Source organism: Perca fluviatilis, chromosome 22 (assembly GCF_010015445.1).
Source record: "Perca fluviatilis chromosome 22, GENO_Pfluv_1.0, whole genome shotgun sequence".
Taxonomy (NCBI): Eukaryota; Metazoa; Chordata; class Actinopteri; order Perciformes; family Percidae; genus Perca; species Perca fluviatilis.
The window spans coordinates 13,429,045-13,456,422 of NC_053133.1; the positions used below are offsets into that span (position 1 = coordinate 13,429,045).

The following is a 27,378-nucleotide window of genomic DNA, read 5'->3' on the forward strand; positions in this document are numbered from 1 at the left end:
TATCTCCTGAATATAAGTGTTGCTGCCGCTTTCAACGATTTTCTGCCAGCCTGGCCTTTCCCCTCGGTTATACGCCTTTTAACAGCTCGTTCGGCTGGTTGTCTGCTCTATCTGAAATGCCATTTTATTGAAGTGAATGTGACTCAGTCAGAATGTCTTTTATTGTTGAATGTTCCATCATTTCGAATGGTGATCCTGGCCATTCAGGATTTAAGATGAACTAGAACTTTATTAGTCAAAGATAGTCATGGGCTGTACATGCTCTTCAAGAATGCAATATTGAAACAGAGTCCAGCCTAGGGCATCTCATTGCAAATATCATTTTTTATGAGCTGCTTTTCACAATATTATATTTTTTGAAGGTGTTCCCATCCAAAATAATTTCTCCTCTTTTTCCACGAAGGCCCATATTCAACAAATAACGACATATATTAGAGTACATTTTAATGATGATATAAATGTAGTAGCCGGACAATAGACTTTTTGTTTAGGCATTTTATTTTATTTTAGACAAGTATGCATGTGTTATCAATGCAGTACAGTGAAGCTATTTAATGGTGTATACATTGTTACATATTTTACCACAAAGAGGGCAGCAAATCATTACATATAAAGCGTTATATGTCCTCCCTTTTCTTTTTTCACAATAAAATGAAAATGTCATCAAATATGTCCACATCAACAAATGATATGGGCCTTTGTTAATGTGGCAGTGATTTTAATCAGTAGTAGTATGCTTAAAAGATATATGTATACCTAAAAAATAAAATATTTATTTGAGACTCAATACTTTAACTTGTACATAACTCTAGTACCAATATTTGTATCACAAAACAGAATGCTTTCTTTGCTGCCTTCAGTTATTTGAGTAAGAATAGCTTTATACCTGATAAAGGTTATTTACCACTAGAAATGATACAACCATAAAACATGTCCTTCTTCACAACGCTTGGCTTAATACACTATTTTTACACAGGACCTATATAGGTAAATATTACTTTCATTTTGGATTACAAGGTCTCACACCACGGTTTCGGTATACAAAGTTATCTGTGACACAAACCACCACAATATATTAGAGGTAATTCTATCATCATTAACAATCTTTAACATGAACAGGTCTTTTCACAAGCAGAACATTAATATTCTATTCAGGCATCCCTGATGGCAGACCATCAATGATTTTATTATGTTCTGGTGACATATAAAACTGTCTTATGTGAAAGGGCCAATGTTGTTCCCTGCACTTCATTCACTGCATTGCAGTTATTATAAACATGTTGTTGATGCATCATAAGATGGATCAGAGTACAAGCCAGACCCACTTGATGGGTGGCCTCTGAGCCATGAATAAAATCCTAGACCAACAGGAACCTTTGACTACTGGCTTCCCAATTGAAGTCTTTTTCAGAAAGGGGTCAACCAAACATGGTCAATGAATGTCCCATTACACACTGTGGATGCATGAATTACAAAGGCAATTAACAAATATGCTGCCATGCGTAAAGGGAATGATTTAGACCACAAAAACGGCGGGTCAAAGTGTTAATCATTCTGCAAACAGGGTTTTCTCAATCAATACTGCATTCCTCAGAATCCTCATGTCCAACAATATCATGGAAAGATCCTTGTTAATGATCATTATAGTTTTATGAATGAATTCTATAAATGAATATCTTTTCACAGTTGCTCCTTATGGATACATAGGTCCAAGGATCCTAGGAAATGTTGATACAAGTGTAATAGTGATGAAAGTGCCGACAAGCATGCTGTGCGTCACCCGTCCTTTCCCTACATTCACAAAAACACAGTAACACAGTAGGATGAAGCCATTCAATCAGGTGCTGGTGAGACTGTGATGTTCATAGTGATGTTACATGTCAGGCCGTGGCACTATAATACAAAGGACACACATCTTGAATAGGGGAAAATTTGGAAAAATTGAGTGAACCTAAGTTTTTAATATTTTTCAGTGAAATGTAGGTTAGTGAGTTTAGAGCGGTGATGATTCAAGGGATATGCAAGGAAGTGGGTTTTGGCATTTAACAGTCTATTGGTAAGTCTATTATATCTATTTAGTAAGCATGGATCACATTTTCACCACAGGCAGGACATGAGACCCCTACTTCTTACCTGCTGTGGATCTCAAGGGATTTTCATTTCAAATAAGCTTCCTATCTACAATTTTACCTATATTGTGAGGGTTGTACCTGGTGTGATGTTATTCATCCTATTTTCTTCTCATTATTGCACCATATATACTCAGCAGGCGCTTGTGTCTACCACATATCATGACAAGAAATCGAGCTCCCTAATGTGGTGGTAAACCAAGACTGCGAAGGTTTCTTCCATACTGATAGTAATGCAACCTTATATATGCTAAAATATCACATTTTCTTTAATATTGCGGTTTTAGATGGTTGTGCAGCACGGGGAAGCGTTTAGTGCAATGGGATCGCCAATGATTTTGCGTTAAAATACCATATAAGAAACTGACATCAGAAAGTGATGTCAGAAATTAATCATATTCCCCCAACTGATCCTAATCTTTGAATTCCTTCAGCATGTACAGTACAAATGATTTACATTTTATACACTATGCACATTGTTATATTTCACAATTAAAGGCACATGTACCTAGCTGTATTTGTTTCATTATAGATTAATATGTTAATTATTTTCTTGATTTATCAATTTGTCAATCTGTGATTTCTTCCAGGCGACAACTCGAAACTCATATTCAATTTACTATCATATAAGAAAATGAAAAGCATTACATTTTTCACATTTGAGAAGTTCGCGAATGTTTTGCATGAAAAATATTGAAATAGATTGACCAATTGATTCATTGACAACTTTAGCTCTACATCTAGTTCAGAATCCATTGGCCAGCTTTGCAAATAGCATATTATTCAGCTAATGTTCAGAAAAAATGAAGAATGAATTACAATATGCACATCTTAAAGAGACACCTACCTAAATTGAAATTCCAATATGTATGTGATTTCCATGGCCGGCACAGAAGAAGGTCAATCAAATTGAACATGAGCCTTCTCTCTCAAAGCCAGCAACCAGAGAGTAAGTCTCAAACTTTCGCTGTCATCAAGTATAAAGTCTGGGTTGCTCCACAGACAATGAATGCAGGACTGTTTATGGAACCACAGCATGTTTGTTTGTTTTATACACAAATGAGCTTTATTCTAATGTAGGGTTCTCAGTTCTAGAGCAAGCTGGCACCCTATATAGACTAATCACAATGCTTGTTTGTAGTAACTTCTAGGTAGAAAAGTCCTGCATCCGGTACATTACCTTAACAGTGCTGAGCAAACGGGGATGGGGAACAACTTGTGATATACTCTCATCTCATTCATCCGTACATTTTTTGATGCTTTCATATTTCAACAATTTCATTAACATTAGGTTGGAGACTTATTCTGGTACCTGTTAAGGCCACAGACTGAAATGACACCACCAATTGTGGTTATAGGCTTGGCTGGCGGTGAGATGGTGCTGTGTGGCTACTGAATTTGGTTTTATCAAAGATGTATGAAAACAACATAGTACAAGAAAAGAAGCACAGCACAGCCGAAGCGTCAAATAAGTTGAACCACTGTGTTTAGCTATATATAAATATAAATATATCACGTTACAGTTATGGCTAAAATGACAACAAGAAATAAACAAGTTTACCCGATTTCACATACCTCTACAATTCATATCAACTGCCATTTGTCTACCTGGAAGTGATTTTGTGTGTTAGCGTGGCCGTCACCAGTGATTCAGTCTATACTCAGAACATTGCCTAGGGAACTCTCCATTAACATTTCTCTCAGTTTGCTATTGTCTGTCAGCAGTTCGTTGTGGCACTCTGTTTTATGTTTACTAATATTTTGAACCATCTTAGACTAGGAATAACATGTATGACTTTTGAAAATGGCATTAGATCCCACATGAAGGGTTACATTTTCAGCAGCATTGTCACAACATATTGACCTTTACGAACAGTTTTTAGGAGACCTTATACACCCTGAGAACATTTGACCTTTCACTTGTTACATTCATCACTGTCCACCTCTCAGCACATACTGGTGGCAGGGTGTGTGACCTTACAGTAGAATGAATTCACACGCTTTTACAGTATGGTTAGCTTTCACTCAATCTGAATCACTTTGAAATATATTATTATTATTTTCAAACTTAAAATAATCTGGTATTTAACACCAGACATTGTTTTATATCTTAACAGAGTGACAGGGCAGTGGGCTGCTTGCATTCATAATCTGTGCAGTTATTATTAAGAAAGTTCAAAGCTTAGTTTCGGTGACAAGACGTCTGCTCAACAATAGCTGACTGTGTCCTGCCTTGTCCCCCTGTAATCAAGCTGATCATTGAGCTCATCAACGCCCACCACAGATCCCAGTCAGTCTGACGAGACTTATGCCCGAAGTGGTGGGTCTCCCATGTTCACTAATTTAAAAGTTGTCCCGTGTCATTGACTTTCTGATGGACTGCTATGCTTTCGTGACAGGCATCAGAAAACTCCAAAACCAAGCTCCTTTCTCAAAGAGGGATGGAGTTTAAAAGAGAGTGGGAGGAGGGAGGGAGGAGAAGGGAGGGGGATACATCTGTTGTCTGGGATCACTGTGTGACTGACATTCTTGATTCATCATTCCACAACCACATGAGCAGCATGGATATATAAGCTGGAGCACACCTGCTCCCACAATACTTGACTTACAGACCTCGTAACTGACCCTCAGCCCTATTACCAAAGTCAGAGGTAAGGAGCTGCTGTTTGGGATTTCAATTGTATATTTCTTTTTCTTTTTCCTTTTTTTACAGATTCTTTGTATTAAGTAAAGAAGGAGGACACCACAGGTTATGTTGTTTTAACCAATTATTTTGAGAGGGTTCCTCTGAATTTAGTTTATTGTTTAATATTTTTAACACTTTGCTTTAAAAATTGTTAGCTGGGTGAATACTTATGATATTGAGACTACAGTTTGTAATGGTCACCATCATTATTATTCCTGAATCCTAGTAATTCAGTATATTATTAATATATATATACTATATATATATATATATATATATATACCCTATATATATATATATATATATATCATAATATCACATATGAACTTTTTGGTGCTTACTGCTTAGTAATGGAGATTTAATGACATAATCCTATTTCATGGTGTTTTTTAAATCTCTTATAAATAATCTCATTATCATGTTCTTATCTGGAGGTACCAGTTGTTCTATAATACTTGAAAGTAAATTTTAATGATCTTCTTTAAGATATGTTTATCTCTAATTGTGTATGAGTTGCAGCATTCTTTGGGCTCTTTTTTAACAAGTCTTTCTGTTTCAGTGTCGCTTCATGACTTGGTGGTTGATGGAGGCTACTTGCACTGACCAGCCTCCGTCCCTCTCTAGTGCCTTGGTGAGTCCACAGCCTGCTGCCCGGGAGGCGGCTGATGTACTGCGTCCCTGACGAGCCGCTTCTGTCTGCCTGCAGCTCTGGCGCTCCTCCTCCTCCTCTCCCTCAGCATTTCACACAGCACCACGGTGGGCCACGACACACATTGTTCACAATGGGCAACAGAAGTAAGACTTAGTTTTATTCTTCTTTATATATATAACCTGCAGAAATTGTGGAAATAGTTTAGGAGATTTAGGAGGCTAAAAAGGTAAGAGCTGAAAGAACAATGGTAAACACGTTTTAGCATGGGAATGTTTATGGGCTGTTCTGGCTCCTGGTGGTCAGGTTCAGTGACCTTCTTCTACTTTCTAGCTAGAAGACACCTGAACAATATCCTTCTTCTTTTCTTCTGTTTATTAGATGTTTGCTTCTAGAAATTAAGTATTTTTGAAAAACCTCACTGAGTCACATTGCACCATTTCGATATTAGCGGTTTGTTTTACAAAGAGAGATGCTCAACATGAGGAATATCCCTCATCACTTATTTGTCCTTGACTAGTTCACCATACTACTACTAAGTGTATTAGTTTGTGATACAATAAGCAACTCGGTTGTTACTGTATTCTGTTGGCACTAATATAGCCTGGTGGTTTCATTTAAATGTAAAATATATTTGAATATGAGGATTTGCTTTAGATTGCAGTTGAAGAAATGTTTATTCTTAATATACTATTTTCTGTACACTCCTGTACCATATCACATCACTTATATCACAATGACTTTAATTCATTTTATCCATATAGTTCCTAGACATATCCAAATCAGTTTTGGAAAATCAGTGTAACTACAGTATGTCTGACAAGAGTATACAGAATGTGAACACTTTCAAAAATAAACTATAGACTAAAAAGATTGTATGTAAAGCAATCTTTTAGGTTTTTTTAGGACTAAAATTGACCTCATTGAAGTAAAAGCATTGATAAAGTCACAGTTTTCTGGGAGTTTTGTTTTGAACATAATCATCACGGTATTTCGGTATTAAGTTGTTTCCAGCATCGGAAAGAGACTTTCAGTGCTTCCAACGTTTCCCAAAGTGAATTCTGTTCTCAAATGAGCTGTTAATATTGTACATATATAAACTTCCCCGTTTGCCATTGATGTATACTTGTGTGGTGTCCAGGTCCAGAGATAGGACCATTCTGGGTACGTGGGGCGTGGGGTGAGACCTATCGGGCGCTTTGGGAAGAGGGGGACAGCGAGGTGGAGGGCTCTGGGCAGCGGAGGGATGCAGCCTGTACCTGCAGATCGTTAGGGCTGCTGCTCAGCAGCCTCAGAAACAAGGGAGAACATGGGAAATGCTGGATGGGAAGACAGGGGGATTGGTTACCGTGACAGCAAGTTCCTCCTTTCATCTGCAAACTTAGTGTTGTTTTTTTTTTTTGTTTTTTTTTTTTAATCTTGATTGGGGTTATAGTATACTCTTTTGCTCCAGCTCTTAACTGTATTTCTCTCTGGTGTCTGCTATGAGGCCTTGGTTGATAGGATCTTGATATCCTGTACAGAAAAATGCATTCTATATTGGAAACAGAAGTTGTGATTATTAATAAACCAGGAATGTTGTGATTATATATGTGTGTTGTCAACAAACATTATTACGGTAAAAAGAGAAAGCTTTTAAGTTTGCAAATTTTATTCATTTCATAATACATTTTTTGTCTCAGAGTACTGTGGCACATAGAGAATCTGTATTTTTGCTTGTTAATATTTTCCCCAACATGTCAGTATGATCGCTTAACAAACGATTGCACATAAAAGTGAATGGCCTCCTCTGTGGAGCTGTGCACAGTGAACCTCATCGTAGTCATTTACACTGGATTTAAACAGGAACAAAAGTGAGATCTGCTTTTAGCTCTGTGAATCTCATCATTTCGGGTATCTGGGACAGTTTCCGTAAATTACATCCTGTGTGAATCCAGCCGACAAGTCATGACAATTATACACTGTCTCTTGCACACAACACTGAAAGATTCGTCAACTATGATTGGGCAATACACATATTATTCTATATCATATCCATCTTTTCACACATATACACATATATTAATAAATTCTGTGATGAGATATTTTTTACATTAGAAAAATACAGGACACTAATGATTGGACCCTTGTGGCTGTGCTTTTTCATGGGAAATTTACCATCAATTTTGATAAAACCAGAAACATGCTTTTATACATCACACCTCGTGGAACAAGATTGACAAAAGTACAGGATCAATGTGCAAAACCCCAGATGTGAAAGGCTGGGATGAAAAGGTCACTAATAGAAGGGGCTGAGCATTCATACTGAAGATTATCACACCTTTTAGTTCAAGCAGTCCATCAGAAAATCCAACTCTGCTCTTGAGCTGTATAGCCAGAGCAAACACTTTAACGGCAAGTATGCACTGGCCTAACTGAGATTCTGACTAATGTAAGTGGTCACAGAGTGAAGAAAAAGTAACCCAAAATGAAAGGCAGTATTCTCAAATCTAGTGTTTAAGGAGTATGAATCGTACTATAGCCGCTCCAAAAAATGCCTCTTGTCACCAGTGTTTTTTGTAACATTTACCATTGTCATTACTGGCAGAATATCAAATGGTAAATGCAGGCACACTGAAAGCACTTTGAATCATCACACATGAGAGGGTCTAATAGGACTGACTGGGGAGGGCTCCTTGTGGGGAGAGGAGAATAAAGCTTCTTTAATTTGCAATAGTACTTATTTGGTGGTATTGCATAAAAACGTTCAGTAAGTACAAAAATAAATTGCTTGTAACAAAATCATGGTTTCATGGCATTTTGTCATATAGCCCATCAGACTTCATTATGTAAAATCTTTACAGGATTTTCTGAGCCGTAACGAAAGTTTGGACATAACCCAGCAAGTGGAAACATTGAAAATACCTTTTGTGTTCAAATAAAAGGCCACAACATTTTGAAAGTAAAGTAAATAGAAGAAAAATGACCGGGGGAAGAGAATGACTTTGGGTTGAAGGAAATGCAAGAGGGAAGGCTGTCAGACCCGAACCTGAATGTCAAACCTACTGGAGACAATCTGACGAGCTGAGTTTGTCTGACATTCAGACATTATTCAAACCTTATTTTAACTAATTTCAATTTAAAGCCCACAGCTTCCATATTAAGGCTGTTAAGGAAACAGCTAGCCTGGCTCTGTCTGAAGGTAACAATACTTGCCTAGTTGTACAGTTTAAAACAAACCAAAAATATATGTTCATCAGTGAGCTTTAGAAGTGCTGCTCGGCTTATATTTTTTACCTTAAAAAGAAAAAGGGGTCAAGCTATCTTTTTTCCCAGTTTCTAGTCTTTATGATAACCTAAGCTAACAGGCTACATATTTACTGTACAGACATCGATCTTCTCCTGTAACTCCTGAATTTCCCCAAACTATTCCTTTAACTTTTTAAAACTATGTTTACAAGAGGACGAGTGACACTTCCCAAATGTGCTTTGTGTTCCATTATTGCCATAAAGCAATTTTAAGCGTCAGGAAGGGGAGGATAAACATGTTTTGGCTCTGATGATTCTTGCTATTTAACACTGATTTTCTGGTAAATCCATTTATTATATATAAATGTCCGAAAGGTGTTACAATCATTCCCCAAATGAGGATTACCATCTGATAGCTGAGTGTGTGTGTGTGTGTGTGTGTGTGTGTGTGTGTGTGTGTGTGTGTGTGTGTGTGTGTGTGTGTGTGTGTGTGTGTGTGTGTGTGTGTGTGTGTGTGTGTGTGAAAATGGACAATCATCCAAAAAACGCTTAAGGGGCGTATATTAAGATTCCTCATGGCATTTCATTTGGTGAGAAAGAAGATGCAGTATAAAAAACGGCTCAGCCTCTTTTTGGGACACTGAATCACAGAAAGTTTCACATGATTTTTCCACATCTTCATTGTACAGTAAATCACAATACTCTTGCAAACAGATATAAAAAGGAAATGAGAGTTATTTTTGTCTGCACAGATATTCTATTTCAGTTGGGTCATGAGGAGTGTTTGCAGATTTTAAGGCAGAGACACCGACTGTCGAGTCATCCTTGCTTGATGTTTGTGCGTCGAGAGAGGAGGAGAAAAATGGATGATAAAGTGGAAAGAGACAGTCATCTTTTCTGAGAGGCATTTGGACTGACAGACAGCGGTGCCTGGCTGAGGGCTTGGTAGGTCGCTGGGGCGGGTGTTGGCCCCTGTTTGGCCTGCAGCTGGGAGGCACACTGGGTCAAGGCACTGGATGAGACGGGCCCCCCGTCCCTGGGGCTCTGAAGTGGCCCTGAGGGACATGTTATGCTGCTGACTGTCACTATGGCCGAAAACACTTTCACCTGTAGCTCTGGCTCCAACTTTTCTGAAATGCAAAAAAAAAACAAAAAAAAAATCAATCAATCAATCAACATTTATTTATATAGCACTTTACAGTAACCAACAGGTATCCAAAGTGCTTCACATCAGAAACCAAGACTAAAACACACATCACATAACATATCATACAATAAAAAGATGACATATAGAAACAATAAAATCAGAAAAGGTTACATAGATAATAGGAGAGGGAAATTGTCACACCACTACTATGTATTAAAAGCCTTTCTAAACAGATAAGTTTTAAGTCTAGACCTAAAAAGTGCTACATCTGTAGTCATCCGAATTTCAGGGGGTAACTTGTTCCAGAGTCTCGGGGCAGCAACTGCAAAAGCCCGATCACCCCACCATTTATACTTTGACCTTTGGGACTTCTAAAACCAGCTGATTTGAGGACCGTAAGGACCGGTTGTGCTCACATAGTGTTAAGATATCGGACAAATACTCCGGCCGGGCCATTTAAAGCCTTAAAAAAAAAAACAATAAAAATCTTGAAATCGATTCTAAAACGCCCAGAGCGCCAATGTAGGGTATAGAGAACAGGAGTGATGTGTGCGCGTCTAGACGTATTTGTTAAAAAGCGAGCAGCAGCATTCTGTACAAGTTGAAGTCGGGAGATGGTGGTCTGATTCAGACCAACATAAAGAGCATTACAGTTATCCAACCTTGAACTAATAAAGGCATGAATCGCCTTTTCTAGATCATGCCTGTTAAGGAAGGGCATAACTTTAGCCAGGAGACGAAGCTGGAAAAAACTCATTCTAACAACATTGCTGATTTGCTTATCAAATTTCATGTTGCAATCAAAAGTAACCCCCAAATTTTTGACAGCTGGCTTAAGGTATGAAGCCAGGGCTCCCAAACTCAAAGCTGGACCGTCTGGCATATCTGAAGTACTGAAGATGATACACTCAGTTTTAGCTTCATTCAAATGAAGAAGGTTTTGTGAAAGCCACAACTTAATATCATTAATACAGCTAAGCAGGGAGTCTAGTGCAACACTGTCATTCGGTTTCATACGCAAATAAATTTGTAAATCATCTGCATAACAATGAAAAGACAGGTTGTGTTTTCTTATAATAGCCCCTAAAGGCAACATATATAAAGAAAACAGGATGGGGCCAAGAATAGAACCCTGGGGTACCCAACAGGAGAGAGGAGCAGTTGACGAGGATAAGTCTGCAATCATGACAGAGAAGCTTCTATTTGCCAAATAGGATCTAAACCATGTAAGTACCGAGCCTCGGATGCCTACACAATGATCAAGGCGAGAGAGGAGGACTGCATGATCCACTGTATCAAATGCCGCTGTGAGGTCCAAAAGCACCAAAACAGCAGGATTCCCGGAATCTACAGATTAGGCAATATCATTGTGCCCCTTAAGAGTGCAAGACTCAGTGCTATGAAGTGATCTGAAACCAGATTGAAATTTTTCAAAAACAAAGTTCTGTTGCAAAAAGGCTTGTAACTGTATAAAAACAACTTTTTCCCAAAATCTTTGACAGAAAAAGACAGATGAAAGACTGGTCTGAAATTGGACAACACTGTAGGGTCAAGATTAGGCTTCTTAAGTAGGGGCCTGACGGCAGCATGTTTAAAGGCAGCTGGGACAAAACCTTAAGTAAGACTGGAATTAAAAAAGTAAGTAAGACTTAACCCAATGGTGCTATTAAAACCTCCTTCACTATCCTGGCAGGAACAATGTCTAAAGGACAGTTGGTCGGTTTCATGTGTTGCACTACCTCGGTTAGCAATGTCAGAGAAACTGGCTTAAATTCCCCAAACACAGCAGAGTGCACAGGAGCAGCAGGTCTAGAGACATTGAAATTAGCACTGGCGTTTTGCCTCTTTGTCAGTAAAATAACAGAGAAATTTCTCACATGTACTGTTGAAACATCTGGCGGGAGCAGAGGTGCATGGATTCACAACAGAGTTTATCACATTAAATAACACTCTGGGTTCACTGGCAACTGTTAGCTATGACGGATGAGAGATGCTGCATCTTCGCCACCTTCACAGCCTTCTGGTATGCTGCTAGACTGTCCCTTAATGAACCCAGAGATACATGCAAATTGTCCTTCTTCCCACCTACGTTCACCTTTTTTGCAGTGTTGCCTAATGGCCCTTGTGGTGTCATTTAGCCAAGGGTCCGCCTTAGGTTTAATAGTTTTAGTCCGAGCAGGGGCAATGAGTCTAAGATTTCCAGTGCATGTGGAGTGAAACACAGAGAGGAATGATCTGGGGAAGAGGGAGATACCAAGACCATTCTTTGCATAAAACTGTGAGCCCACGCAGAAGCAAACTCTCCAGCTGAAGAGGAGGTGATGCAGCGTGCCTAGAAGCTGAGGATATAGGCCTACTAGCAGGTGGTGGGACACTAATGTCAAACCTGATGGGGAAGTGATCTGAAATACCAGTTTCTGTTATTTCACTGAGTGAAACAGAAAGCCCATATGAGATGATGAGATCCAGGGTGTGGCCAAGATGATGTGTCGGCTCTTCCAGACATTGATTAAGGCCAAATTAGTTTAAAGAGTTTTAAAATCATGAGCAAGTGGGTTTGAGGGACAACACACATGGATATTGAAGTCCCCACAAACCAGGAGCTTGTTGTATTTAGGAACAACATCAGCTAAAAACTCAGAAAACTGCTCGCCATAAAATCCTTGTTGAGTTTTGGTGGGCGTAAATCACTGCACACAACACAGGAGAGTCCAGATCAGCTACAAACAGCTGAAGCTCCGAAACTATTAAAAACAAGATGCAGGTAATAATCTGCATCTGTACTCCTCTTTGAAGAGAGTGGCCAGCCCACCACCTCGACCTGACGCTCGTGGGGAGTTGAGAGAAAGAACAGCTGGGGGAGGGAGGCTCCGAGAAGGCGCTGTCATCACCTGGTTTCAGCCAGGTTTCCGTCAACAACAGAAAGTCCAGAGTATTGGTCATTCAATATAAAAAACACCATTAAGCAAGTAGCATGTACAAAATAAATATATTAATTACATGTGATAAAGATGAACACAGCTGACTTCTATAAGTCAGGACAGTCTTCCAAGCTATAAATTTAAAAGCACATATGCGATGGACTGATAATAAGGACACGCTAAGCTGGAATCAATGATATGATTACAAGTCTTGGTCACTGATTTTGCCCCTTGTCCTGCCTGCCGTCTGTCTTTGGAGCTGTGCTGAAAAGCTAACCTGAATCAGAGCTATTGTGTAGATGCTGCTGAAGAAAAAAAAGAGACAGAAATTAAAATAAAGACAGCCCCAACAGAAAAAGGCCATTCACTGACATCAAAAGGAAGCGTCGTCTTCTTCTTTGGTTGATAAAACAGCCTTATCCTGTACCGTGCTTGTTTCCATTTGGCTGCTTTACATCTAATGGAGCTTTTCACTAAGCAGATGTATTCACTTTTACATCCATTTAGCTGCCAAGCTCTTCTTTTAGGACAAAGCGCAAAATGTGTGATGTGAACTAAAGGTCCACTCGATCACGGTCCACTCGTCTCTGTCTCACTCCCCCTCTCTAGAAAGTAATTTAGTTCCAAATATAACCTTAATCATTCTACACATAGAGGGCTTGCTAATCCTACTTGAGCAAATACTTAAAATTTCAAGCACTATATATATATTATATAAATTACATATAAACTGTTATATATAAATATGATATAATTAAAACTATTTTATTTATTTATGGATACTAATTTTTTCTTTGTGTTCACAAAAAATAAAAACTAGTTCGGTACCTCTCAGTGGAGGGGCTGGAAGCTTCCTCCTTTGATGGCGTGATGAGTCCAGGGTTTGAGGCTGTAAACAGAGTATTTGTATTATACATTTCATACACATTCAAAATTAGCAAATCATCCTCGCTCAGAGCTGCTAATATCTTCTAATTTTCTCACTTTAAGTATCAGGTTTAGGTAAGATAGAGTAGTGTACACATCCAGAAAAGCTCAGTGGAACAGGTATACCTATGATAGATATCACAGCTGTTATTAGCGTTTAGCATTAGACGTTTGGACCAACAACAGGCAAATGTTACTTAAAGGTGCAATATGTAACATTGTGTGTAATACTGGCAGCTAGCGGTTAAAATAGTTACTGCACTACCAATTCAAAATACTGGAGAGTCGTTTCCCCCGCCTCCTCCTGCCCAGACTCGAAGTTCACGGGGGTTGCCAGGCTGAGACCGCAGCATTCACAACAACGTTGCTAGACACTTTCATAAAAGCCCGTGCTCACGCGGAGCTCTGTAACCAACTGACAGACACACTTTTTCGGCTTAAAATTACAGTATGAACCGCTAAAAACACAACAACCTCACTGTCCTCTCCACACGCCAGTCAGGCACACTTCCTCGGCTTAGAATTACAATACGAAACGCTAAAAAATACCACTACCGTAGGAACACACTTCATTGGCTTAGAATTATGCAAAATCGCTAAACACACTGCAAACTCTTTCCGATTAACAGCCCCCTCTTTCCGATTTACAGCCCCCCTCTCAAGGCTTAAAATAACTCACCGTTGTGCGCCCGCCGCTGGCGGAGCTACGCTGTAACAAACAGCCCGTGGGCTGCTTGCCTGGTTCTCCGGTAACGTTAGCAGGTAGCAGGGTTAGCATGGCGGCGTTAGCCAGGACCAGTCGGGATCACTTTACTGGCTGTGTCTCAATTGTTTTTGCAGGTAACCAACTCTGGTACTCTAGCTATATAATTCAATGTGAGAACACAAATGTTGAAATGACAAAAATGCCCGTCTCTAGTAGCTGTGATAAATTAGCCTGAAGCTAATTAACTACGGTTCAGGAGAAAATAAGCCAACTCTGCGTCCTTTTGGGCTCTAAGCTGTCTCCATCTTTCAAATACATCTCCATTATTTACCAGGGGGTTGTTATGTCTCTGGTCACGCACTGTTAGAAAACATGCTGTTTTCTTTTTTAGGTCGGGTAGAATCTATCTCCATTGATCCTGTTTGTTTGTTTGCTTTCGCTTTCATGGCTGTACTAACGTTACAGCTGTAGCGCGCTGGGTTTACGTTTTTACAGGTATATCTGGCAACCCGGCCTGGCTGTCAAACTGGGCCGTTGATAACAACACACAGATCAAAACATAAACATAAATTCCGTCACGGAATGTAAATTTCAAAAAGAAAAAATACTGAAATTAGCATTAAGAGAAAAGAGAAAAGATAGTATTTCAGTTTAACATGTTTCCTTAATATCTGATGAGGCATTGGTGTCATTTTTGGATTTATTACAGTACAAATATTACATATTGGACCTTTAACATACCGGTACTTTGTGATAAAATGGTACACAACCAGACAAACATTGCACATATGGCTGTGTGGGAGAATTGTTAGGTATAGGGGCAGTGAGTTACCTTAGCCTTTGGCTTGAACTTGGAGAAATGATTGCAGACAGTCACATTCAACCCAGCGGTTTTCAGTGCCGATATCCTGGCCTCAATGTTTGAAATCTTAAAATGATACACAGACTTCATTTAAAAGCACAATCCAATAGAACATAAAAAACAACGGTATCATTGAGTTGGGTTAAAAGTTTGGGATTTATGGGCTGTTTGGCACAAACAAAACTAAAGAATAAGACAGCTGCAGAGAAGTAGTCCTTTAGTACAGTGTTTTTCAAATGCTAATACCCAGGGTTTTTACTGCATAGAGGAATTTTAGGCACCCCCCCAAAGAGGTTTTAGCCAGCCCCAAAGGAAAATCCCCAGCACCAAAATGACAAGAATTGAGAATGAAAATAGCAATTCAAATCCTCACTAAATGTGTTTAAGAGCAATTTACCAAACAACCGTTGAACAAGCAGAATATAAACTTGAATATGAGCGCTAATCTCTAGATTCAGGCTATACCAGGCTCTCTCAGTGATTTATTTAAATATCAATATTATTTGTTTAACCAGTTTTGTTAATTGGGGTTTTATTTACTCAAGCATAATATAATTTTTTTATTATTACATTACATGTCATTTAGCTAAATTGCTATATATGTCAGAGGTCACACACCTCTGGAGCAACTAGGGGTTAAGTGTCTTGGTCAGGGACACATTGGTTGATGTATCACAGTGGGAATTGAACCCAGATCTCCACACCAAAGGCATGTGTCATATCCACTGCACCATCACCACCATTTTTGTTGTCAGAAATAACAGGCAAATGCATAGATTTCTGTCAAATACGCAGACTGCTCATGCTTACTGCTGTGCATAGTCCCCCCCCCACCAAAGGCCCATTCTGAGCCAGGAAAAACCCTCATACCCCTAGGGGTACTTTGGAGTACTGCAGTTTGTACGTGAGATTTCATTTATGCATAATTCCTAAAATTATAGTATAATAACATACAAACCTCTTTATATATATATATATAGGCTTTACTTTCCTAACAACAATGTTTTGCACTGTTCAGCGGGCAGTTGGCTGAAAACATATTTCAAAGGGGGTACATTATCATTATTGAAAGAAAGTTTGAGAACCACTGCTCACCTGTAGCTCAGACTGCTGAACCTGAGCGGCTGCGGTGGCCACCTGGTCCTCCAGGAAGGCCAGCTCTGTGTCTGAGGTGCCACTCTCAATACCGCGGGCACACTGCTCCAGGTCCCCCAGTGCCCCCTCCAGCCCATACACAGCACCAGCAGCCAGGTACACCTGTACAGAGAACAACGTTTAGTTCCCAATAAGATTGAAACTCAACCTTTTATTATTGGGTGGAAATACACTGAGTGGTAAAAGTAAGGTGCCGTTTTAGCTTACATTCTCCTCCATCTTGGTCAGCCTCTGGTCCAGCCTGCGGGTTTCCGAGCTGTTGGAGATGGGAGAAGCACTCATGGACTCAGATGGGGTGTAGCTCTCACCTCCTGCCTCACTGATCAGCTCCTCTGTAGCGTTCAAAACCTTCAGCACCTCGGTGGTGATGCTGCAGAGCTGAAGAAGTTCTGCTTCACTTTTTAAAAAAACACACACACACACACAAAAAAAAAAAAAAAAAAAAAACACACACACACACACACACACACACACACACACACACACACACACACACACACACGTCAGTAATCTAGGTGGCTAATAGCCATAAATAATGGGTGCAGTGATGAACTGAGAATTTCTTTTTAAGACATATGCTATTGGGAGCAAAAGGACTTGATGTAGAGAAAGTTTGGCCCAATTAGGTTCTTTATCAGCACCTCTGCTCAAGCTGCACGGTTCTGTACAAGATCATTGCGCAGGTGATATATAAACACATATTCGTCACTCGTTTCTATGTTACCTAATCAGTCGTTTTGTTAAACATATGTGTGCCATCAGAAGGTGTAGAACAAAGAACTGGAGGTGAGAAATGCAGTAGTGAGGACGAAGGAGGAGGAAAACGAAAAAAAGAAGGTTTCTAAGACAAAGCTGGAGAAGTGAAGATCGTTTTTTTGGGCTTCTATCAGTTAAAATTTTGCAGGAATAGAATATCTCTTATTAGTGTGCAGACCATTTCAAAAAGTGGGCTGAAGGATAGCAATTATGGAGTTTGGGTGTGCAGCTGAGGAATCAGGAATTCAATCAGCTCATCATGTTTCAAATTTAAGCTTATATCCATGATTGTATGTCCATTTTAAGTACCCAAACAATTTAAATGCTGATGAAAAATCATTTGTTTTGACCTTTCAATTTGAAAATTGGCACCTGAGTTTCAAAAAAAAAAAGACACCAAAAAAGTGTAGTTAAATGTCACTAGCTCATTAATTTCGGAATGGATGTACAAATCAGTTAGCGGACATCTCCCACGACCATATCAAAATGCCTTAGACAGTCAAATGGAAAAAAAAGTTCAGTCATTGTGTTTACTGTCAGTCAGTGTTAACTAGAGCAGCTTGTTCCATCCAAATCCAAGCTTGTTTCCAAATTCATTTTCTTTTTCAATAGATGAAAACACTAAGCAAGAAAAGGAAAGGGCAGTGAAGAGAGACACATGTAATTCAATAATGAATGAATCACTGGCCGAAGCTTTGATCAGTAGGATCGGAGGTGTATTAATCCTTCTCTGAGCCAGACAGACACTGTGAAAGGAAGAGTTTTAGGCAGTGACAGGAGAGGCAGCTACAAGAAAAAAAAAGAAAAAAACACCATTCAGTGATCTTAAAAATACTTGAGAAGCAGAGACATACGGTCTGAGATATTGATTTGGGTTGGTCGATGGAGAAATGGATGTTAAGAGTCTGACGTTCTCATCCTCTCCACAGAACCAGGCCATCACCATGCAGATCAAACAGTCCGACACACAAACACGTCACACGGATATTGAGGTTTGATGTGATTTGTGTTTTTGATGTGATTAAACATATATAAAAATAACGCTGGGTTCTATATCAAGATAGAAATATAATGTAAGTAAGGAAAATATGAGTTGCTAGAATATAAGCAAAGCGCTGTGGTTTAGTAATACAATTACAATAGTTAACAGCAGGAAACCTTTAAATGGGGAGGCCAGACTGGGGCACAGATTTACAGAAGTGGGCACAATTGCAAAAAAGTTTTAAGACTTCAATTTTCTCTTTCTGGTCATTCTGCCTCTTTTTATTTTTTTTTTGTATGCCTCGTTCGTGTCTGAGTGGTCGTTTTGTGTCTTTTTGTGGGTGTTTGATTGACTTTCCAACAAGAAATGACGGCAGCATCTGTAAAGGTGTCTGAGTGTTGTTTTGTGTGTGTGTGTGGTGTCTCCATGTGTGAAAGAGCGAGAAAACTTGATCCGCTTTCTGTTAAGAGAAAATTGAAAAGATACAACAAGTGCACGTCTGTATTGGTATTTCTTTTCTTTGTTATTACAACCAAACAGCTTTGTTTCCCAGTGGTTCTTTCACAAGTTGGACGTTTTGTCCTTAAACATTGATCATTCAGTGCTGTGTGTAATACTTCACTACTTAACTTTACAACTACTGCAAAATACAGCTACACAGGCAGAACTTCTATTTTTGTTTTTATTTAGTCTTTTTTTAAGCCATTTGGAGACAATTTAGTGTCCAATTTGTGTCTTTGGAGTGTGGGAAGAACAGAAGCACTCGGAGGAAACCCACGCTGACATGGGAGGTGTACGGGTCTTAGTTGGAGGGCCTGCCTGACCTCTACCTCAGCTTTGAGCTTGGTGTTAGGCTTGAGGTTGGTTCAAGTTGGTTCCGCCAGTCTTATTTTTCAGTTCGCTCATCTCTTGACGGATGGCAAACTGCTCACTCCTCAGATCCTGGATCAGCTCGTGATCCTCTTTCACCCTTTCAGTGTGAGACTTTTTCTCTGCCTCAAGTGGCTGCTGATGATCTTTTTGTTGCTGCAACTGCTCACTGAGCTCAAGCCAAGCTCACCAAGCTCCTTTCTTTCTGGAGCTCGGTGGTGAGACCCTCTACCTGTTTCCCCACAGACTTGTTGTCTTTGGTCTCGGTCTCCAGCCTGGCAGAGAGCTCACCCACCTACAGGCACTATTTTGCTCGTCTCTGTTCAAAGTTTTCTCTCTCTAAAAAAGTGCTGTGTCACCTATTGAAATGTCTCAAATGAAATGATTCTGCCATCGGAGTAAACATGTTATCAATTGCGAATGATTGACAGGTCGAACATAGTGACAAAATACAGTTTTTATGTATAAATTCAACTCAGTCAGTTATATTTGTGGAAATATCTGTAATCAGGAGCCAATTTAGAAACTACGTGAAGTAGATTTGATGTAAATACAAAATAAAGCCACAAATATCACAGTCATCGTCACGTTTTCCCTTATTCACATCAAACTGAGCCGGCCTGGTTGGTTTCTAAAGGAGCTGCGAAAACCAGCACAGATAGATCACACTATCTATCTGTGCTGCAGTACGTGTCATACACATTTTAAAAGACACACATTACTCACAGGAGCTCTTATAATGAGTCTGACTAATGACCAACATCGACCCACACGCCTCAGATATAACACTACAGGATGTGAGCATGTAAGTGCCTGTCCAAGTGTGTGTGTGTGTGCATTTTATGTCTATCGACCTGTCTTTGTGTGGGTTTTGACTTGACATGCAGTGGATTTACCATGTGAAAATATCAATACTGGAACACTGCTGTTAAACTAAGGGATCATAAATATTACATTCAGTTTATGAAATGTAAGCAACTTCAGACTGTTTGGATATCTTGACCATAGCTGTGTCCCAATGCCATAATAAATTACGCTAAGTATTGCCCCTTGAACGTTTGCCTTCCACATTTCAGCTAAACTATAAGTAATTTTGACACATATATGATACTATTTTTTTAAAATAGCAAATTTTTTATGATTATAGATCAGCTGTGTCTATATTCCGTATAATCACTGCTCTGTGATAGTTCAGAGGTCCGTGAAAGCGCAGAGAGCATCATGAGAACAAGGAAACACCAGGAGGTCCGAGATACTGTTGTGGAAGTTTAAAGCCGGTTGGATACAAAAATTTCCCAAGCTTTAAACTCAAGGAGCACTGTGCAAGCGATAATATGAAATGGAAGGGTATCAGCCACTAAATCCGGACCCGCCGTCCCTCTAAACTTCAGCTCATACGTGAGCTGAGAAGGAGATGCAGCCAAGAGGCCCATGTACTCTGGGCTGCAGAGTTACAGCTGAGGTGGGAGACTCTGTCCATAGGAAAATCAGTGTGCACAAATTGGTTTATGAAGAGGGAAGAAGAAAGCCATTTCTAAAGATATCCATAAAAGTGTCGTAAAGTTTGCCAAAAGCCACCTGGGAGACACACCAAACATGTGGAAGAAGGTGCTGTGGTCAGATGAAACCAAAATCGAACTTCTTGGCAAAATGCAAAGCGTTATGTTTGGCGTGAAGCAACACAGCTCATCACCCTGAACACACCATCCCCACTGTCAAACATGGTGGTGGCAGCATCATGGTTTGGGCCTGCTTTTCTTCAGCAGGGACAGGGAAGATGGTTAAAATTGATGGGAAGATGGATGGAGCCAAATACAGGACCATTCTGAAGAAAACCTGATGGAGTCTAAAAGACCTGAGAGGACGGAGATTTGTTTCCCACAAGAAATGATCCAAAAATAAAGCAAAATCTACAATGGAATGGTTCACAAATAAACCTATCCAGGTGTTAGAATGTTCAAGCCAAAGTCAGACCTGAACATCGAGAATCTGTGGAAAGAACTGAAAACTGCTGTCACAAACGCTCTCCATCCAACCTCACTGAGCTCGGTGTTTTGCAAGGAGGAATGGGCAAAATGTGCCTCTGTGTGCTTAACTGATAGAGAATACCCTGGACTTACAGCTGTAATGCAGCAAAAGGCAAAAGTATTAACTTAAGGGCTGAATAATTTTGCACCAATATTTCAGTTTTTTTGTTTAAAGGTTTGAATTCAATACATTTCGTCCACTTCTGATTGTGTCCCATTGTTGTTGATTTTCACAAAAATTCATTTTATATTTTTGTTGAGGCCTGAAATGTGGCAAAGGTCAAAAGTTCAGGAATATTTCGTTACATACAGCATACAGTGTGCACGTTTTCATACATACACTTTTTATTTTGTAGATAATATACAAGGTATTAATGTACCTCGTTTACAGGACAATTTAAACTGTAATTATGGAAAGAAAAAGCTCATTCATTTTACTGTGTGCAGAGCATTGCTGCACAATAGCGTACATCAACAGCACACGCAAGCTGAACCAAACAGATTTAGTGCATACTGACATCTTTGTGTATCTAGTTTATAGTTGATTTTGTCACGTTTCTAGTATGAACACACTACATTCCCAAAACCTGCTTAGAGTTCGTAACAGGATGCAATCTGTCTATTAATAAAAGTGCTCCAGAATTTTGCACAGATTTTAAGTCGATTTTGGGAGTTGGTGCATTTTCCTTCACAAGTGACTTTTTCTATTTAAAAAAGGATGTCATTGTCATTTGTTCGATATACTGTATGGATGCCTCTTGTCACTGTGTACTACATGTTAATTGTTTTGGATGCTCCTGCTCGATGCATTTCAGGAGATATTTGTGTTTATACTTTACAGTACCCACGTTAACTCAACCTGCCTTTGTCTGATTCAGCTATGGTTAAACCTGTAGATGAAAAAAGTGAGCTCTACAGCAACAGCACAGAGGCAGTCAAAATAAATAAATAAAAGTTGTCTTCATAAACACAACTGGGCCTGTGGCTGTGTTGCATTCTGACCTTTTGAGGCTTTTATAAATGAAATAAATTATATTTGCAGCTTGTCTGTGATATATGTATTCCAGTATGATTCTTGAAAACCACTGCAAAGACAAAAGACCTTGATGCTTTGCCGTTTTCTTTTGAGGGACTAACAACTAAAATGTTACCACCTTATGTTTAGACAGCTGCACCAATTTGATGCTACATGCCAATTTAGCTGCAATGTACAGGCCTAAAGCTTCATCTGTGTGTGTGTGTGTGTTTGTGTGTGTGTGTGTGCATGTTAAGATGGAGATTTAATTAGAGTTGCATCCTGCAGAAGTCATCTCTGAATCCTTTTGCTTTCTAGCCGATGTCTCACCTGCTGTAAGAGAGAGGAGAGCAACTGAAGCCTCTGCTGTTGCTCCAAGTCATTCTGTTCCGAGTCCTGACACACAGACACAGACACACACACAGACACACACACCAGCCAAAAAAGAAGGGAAGCACAGAAAAAGAGGGAAAACACAGGATGAGGGACACGGAAGGACAGCAGTGATTGTCACATAAATAAAGAGAGGAATGTGGGAGGATTAAGAGTTATTGAGGGTAAAGCGAGAAAGAAAGAAAGAAAGAAAGAAAGAAAGAAAGAAAGAAAGAAAGAAAGAAAGAAAGAAAGAAAAATAAATGTATCAAAAGGCAGACAGACAGAAAGCACCAAAAGCAGAAGACGAGCGATGGACACAAATCAATCTACTGTGCTTTCTCTAATCTCCTTACCTGGCTGTCTGACAGCGTCCTCTCCTGGGAAGTAGGTGTAATAGCAGGTGAACTTGTGCTGGATCCACTCCTTCTTACTCTTCCTTTTTGTCCTGCTTCTTTCTCCACATCTCTTTTATGTTGTCTCTTACTTTGTCTGTTTGGCTCTCTGTTCTCTCCCCTCTTTTTCTCCCGGTCGCCTACGTTCTCTTCCAAACATTCCACTCCCATCTCTAACCGCCTCTCCCTGCCTCTCCCTTCCTCTCTCACTGAAGGACTCTTTATTAGTCTCTCACTTCTTTTCACCACTTGTCCATTCACTTGTTCCACAGTTTCACACACTTTCTCTCTTTCTTTACTGCCGGTCCTGTCTCTTAATCTGTCACTTCCCTTCTGCCTTTCTCTTTCAGTGTCTTTTGGCCTCATCTTCTCTCTCTGTCTGTCACTTCCTTTATCTGTCTGCTTTGTGCACTCCTCCTCAGATGAGCTGCTGTCTTTGCTGTTAGCACGGCTGACCAGCTGGCTGAGTCTGGATCTTAGCTCCTCTTCCAGAGGATCTCCAGGCCCTGAGATGCTGGGTGATTGCTGGGACCCTGGAGCCAGAGCGTGGGGCTGTGGAGGGCTCAGGGCTGCTGAATTCGGGGCCACTGTGTCCAAGTCATCTGGCTCGGGTGTCACGGCGTCTAATTTGAAGGCGTCTGGTGCAGTTGTGGCCATTGGCGTGGTGTCAGGTACTGACTGTTCCTCACTTAGACCCCTCTTCAGAAGGGCGTTGAGTAAAAAACCACTGTTCTCCTTTAGTGGGGAGACAAAGGGACATAAATATATACTCAGAAAGCATAGTACACCTATTTCAACTACTCATTATTTAACAAAGAGTACAAACAAGACTAGGGAGCCTGAACTGCATATTCAAACGCTTCTGCCTCCCAATGGGGAAACAATATGTCACACTACATTTTTCACTGGGATGGCGAGAATCAATTAGAAAACACAAGCTACTAAGTGCAGTGTTAGTGCAGGTGTGATGATATCTTACTTGTACTAATGGGTAGAAGGACTGTGTGTGGCTCTGGCCTCCAGCTTTGCTCTGCTCTGTTGACGACTCTCTCTTGCTTTTCCTGCGTCGCCGTGATCTTCTGATCGGGTCGCTCTGCCTCTCCTCCGCCTCGCTGCTGTCTCCCATCACCTGGGAACAGACATTACATTCACTCAAGTACAGTTCTGACGTTTTTTTTACATTGTTCTATTGGTTCTTTTTCTTAATGTTTTTCCATGCTTAACTTGCTAGATAATGAGACACAGACTAAGTCACATTTTCAGTTAAATCCCATCTAATAATATAAAACACATTATTTACATGAGACTTTGTAGTACAGAATAACCAACAGTTATAATGTAATGTAAAGACAAATCACCTTAGGGTTAAAGTTGACATCCAGTGCCTCTGAGTGGAGACGATAGGGAGATAGGTTCTGGTGAAGGTGTTGTTGGTAGAGCGGCTGGTGATGAGGGTGCAGGTGTGTGTCCGGCGGTCCTTTCTTCTTCAGCAGGTTGTGAGGCGGTTTGCGAGGACATGCAGACAGCACTGATGAGGCCTCTGAGTCCGAGTTGACAGTCTCTGTGTTGGTGTACTGGCCAGAGGACGGCGAGGTAATTGGAAGGTGCTGGGTGTACGTCCACTCCGGGTCGTGCTGCGAGTCCGTGTAGTAAGTCTCGTCGGAGAGTTTGCGCCGGAACTGTCGCAACGCTGCACCCCAGCCGCCTTTGTCGTCCTCCTCAGAGTCGGATCCCATCTCGTCGTAAGCCGACACGACGCCGGACTCCTTTTCCAACACGCTGAACACCAGGCTCTTCCTCTTGGTTAGCAGGCTGGGCCGGGACATCTGTGAGCTGTGCAGAGCAATCCAGTTACCGTCTGGGCTCTGGAGCACTGAGGATGCACCTGGAAGAACATGAACAGACCGCAGGAAGTTTAGAAAAACTCACTACTATTTCCAATTGTACTTTTTGGATAGGCTGTGTGACCCCACTTTCTTTAAAAGTCACTAAGCACAGTGGCAACAGCAGAAGCAATTGTATTTAGCCATGTCTTGACAAAACAATGATGTTTGTATGGACTTATTTTTTATTTATTTTTTTAAATAGTTTTTACCATAGTAAAAACTTTGGAAACCAGTGGAACCACTGAATTCAAGATGATTTATATGGGCACAAGTCAAACTACTTTACAGTTAAATCCCACAAAAGCCTTGTTTCACCAGTGAGCAGGTTTGTATTTAATTAGATTCAAGTTTTAAATTTGAAAAGGACATGGTGGTGATGTCTTCCAATATTTTACCCTAGTATGCTCTACATCATTAAGATATTAGCAGGAAATGCTTTAATCAATGCAACTGTGTATCCTTTGAGTCTGCATCTGAGATCAGGAGGACTCAAGAGAACACAGCTTAGCCAACTGACATTAAACAGTCTGTGAGTGGGATTATTTACTGGAGTTGTCCAGGCGGTCGACACTCTTCCAGCTGGGTAGAGACGTGGCCTTGCCCTCCCTCTTCAGAGAAGCGTACTCCTGCAAGCCGCCTCCCGCCCCGGCCTCCTCCTCGTCTGGACCCTTCTCCGGGGAGTCGTCACTGGTGAGGGAGAACGCGGACCGCGACCGCTGCAAGCACCCACATAAAACACACGCAGGTTTGAGACACACGGATGTGATTTGTGAGCAACAAAAATGCTGCCGTGAATTAAATATATAATGTGGACTCACAAGTACATGCTGGCATAAACTCCATAGTGAAAGTCAGAGGTCAGACATCGTCTTTCTCAAAAAGAAACGTCAATAAGGAAGATGTTTGACAGCTCTGGAAAAGTTGAACGTCACACTCTTTTTAATATCGGGCCATTGCTCACTTGAGTCTGAGCAGGTGCTTCAGACAGACATTCAGTCAAAGCAGCTCCAGACTTATTACTGCTTGGGCAGAGGCAGCAGCACAGTGGCCAGGAGCAGTCACATATAATATCCACATACAGTAATAACATAATATAAAGGAGAGCACTTGGTCCAGCTGGCTAGTCTACTTCCTGTCTGGGCAGAAATCTGTTCAGTCATCAATCTCATCAGCAGGTGGAGCTAGAAGACAACTAAATAAAAAGGCAGACAGCAGAGGCTCTACAAGTCTGTGTGTGTGTGTGTGTGTGTGTGTGTGTGTGTGTGTGTGTGTGTGTGTGTGTGTGTGTGTGTGTGTGTGTGTGTGTGTGTGTGTGTGTGTGACGTATGACCAACTACCTTTACATATGATCATAAAATATCTCTATAATGAAAGAAATATGTTCAAAATGTTTGCTAAAAAAACATCTTGCCATTCCTCTCATTAGGAAGGGACTAATTTAGGTTTAAGATTATTATTTTTTGGTTAAATTAGAGCTGGATTAAACGGGAATGTTAAATCTTTTTTGTGGATATGCACTTGAAATTTGTGTGTAACTGGTATGTAGATTTAGTGGCTGCGATATACAAAAGAGGGGATTTAAACCTCATTCAGGTGCATAAGCTCACACTATAATCTTATTGGTGAACATTTGGTCTTGATCCGGATTTAACATCAGAGTGAAAGGACTGCCGTATGTACATGTACAGTATGTACATATGGCAATGTAAGTATAGACCGAACTGTCTAATAGGTCACAGAGGAATTAGAGAAATAAAATATCAGTTACTTACAGTGGGTGGGATGCACCATTAAGATTACCCTAAGGATCAATGTTAAGGCAGAACAGATTTTAGAGTGCATTTGCATGCATGGTGTCTTAGTGAGTGTGTCGGCAGAGAGCTGATAAACAGAGCCCGTCCCATGGCAGGCCGAGCTGCTGAGGAGGATCCCTTCGTATTTCACAGGACTTTGATCTTCGCTGAGTGAAACAGAACGGCGAGGCCACGGGAGCGCAGCTTTGATGCTTCGCTCACACAAGGGACGATGACAAATCTCGAGCCGCTGCTGGCTGACTAGCAGCGCAAACCACTGCCAGGTGTGTGTGCATTGCTGATTTGTGTGTATGTGTTCCCGTGTGTGCTATATAACTGTCTGCGCCCGTGTAACCTGGGTGTTGTTACCCTATTGTGTGTACTTAGAATTGGCTCGTACTTGGTTCAAATCACATTTGCAGTATCTCTAAAGCTGTCTTTTAGGGAGAAAATCCACAGTAAAACACTTCAAACTGTGGAAAAAAGTGCTATTAGCCATGCACATGGGGGTCTATTTTCTTGCTTGGTGCTCTTTTTTCTCTTAATCTTGAGGAAAATGGTGAAACTTACAGTAGATGAAACTCAAAGAGCAGGAAGTGACTGTCAAGTCCAATCAATCCTTTAAATTAATTGCTTTATTGTTTATACATTTTTAGGGTTGCATATAATAATAATAATATTAATAATAATTAATTACATTTATATAGCGCTTTATCACAGACACTCAAAGCGCATTGGGGAGGGGGATGGGTGTGTGTAGACTATTCCCTACCACCACCAATGTCTAGCACCCAATGTGTAGCACCCACCTGGGTGATAAACGGCAACCTTACAACGCCAGACGCTCACCACACATCAGCTCACCACACATC

At 40.4% G+C, this 27,378-nt stretch overlaps 1 protein-coding gene across 1 annotated transcript in view; it reads right to left on the reverse strand.

Moving 5' to 3' along the window:
* Positions 1 to 9,580: 9,580 nt before the first annotated feature.
* The window catches only part of LOC120552706 (myosin VIIA and Rab interacting protein), a 107,008-nt gene continuing 89,210 nt past the window's right edge, over positions 9,581 to 27,378 (reverse strand). Inside the window, exons 8-18 of the mRNA XM_039790930.1 lie at positions 25,261 to 25,429; positions 24,186 to 24,712; positions 23,807 to 23,956; positions 22,789 to 23,562; positions 22,391 to 22,456; positions 19,134 to 19,140; positions 16,618 to 16,802; positions 16,351 to 16,512; positions 15,226 to 15,321; positions 13,589 to 13,649; positions 9,581 to 9,822 (exon numbers count right to left, since the gene is read on the reverse strand). Coding sequence (XP_039646864.1) covers positions 9,581 to 9,822; positions 13,589 to 13,649; positions 15,226 to 15,321; positions 16,351 to 16,512; positions 16,618 to 16,802; positions 19,134 to 19,140; positions 22,391 to 22,456; positions 22,789 to 23,562; positions 23,807 to 23,956; positions 24,186 to 24,712; positions 25,261 to 25,429 — 2,439 coding nt within the window. The remainder of the gene's footprint in view (positions 9,823 to 13,588; positions 13,650 to 15,225; positions 15,322 to 16,350; positions 16,513 to 16,617; positions 16,803 to 19,133; positions 19,141 to 22,390; positions 22,457 to 22,788; positions 23,563 to 23,806; positions 23,957 to 24,185; positions 24,713 to 25,260; positions 25,430 to 27,378) is intronic.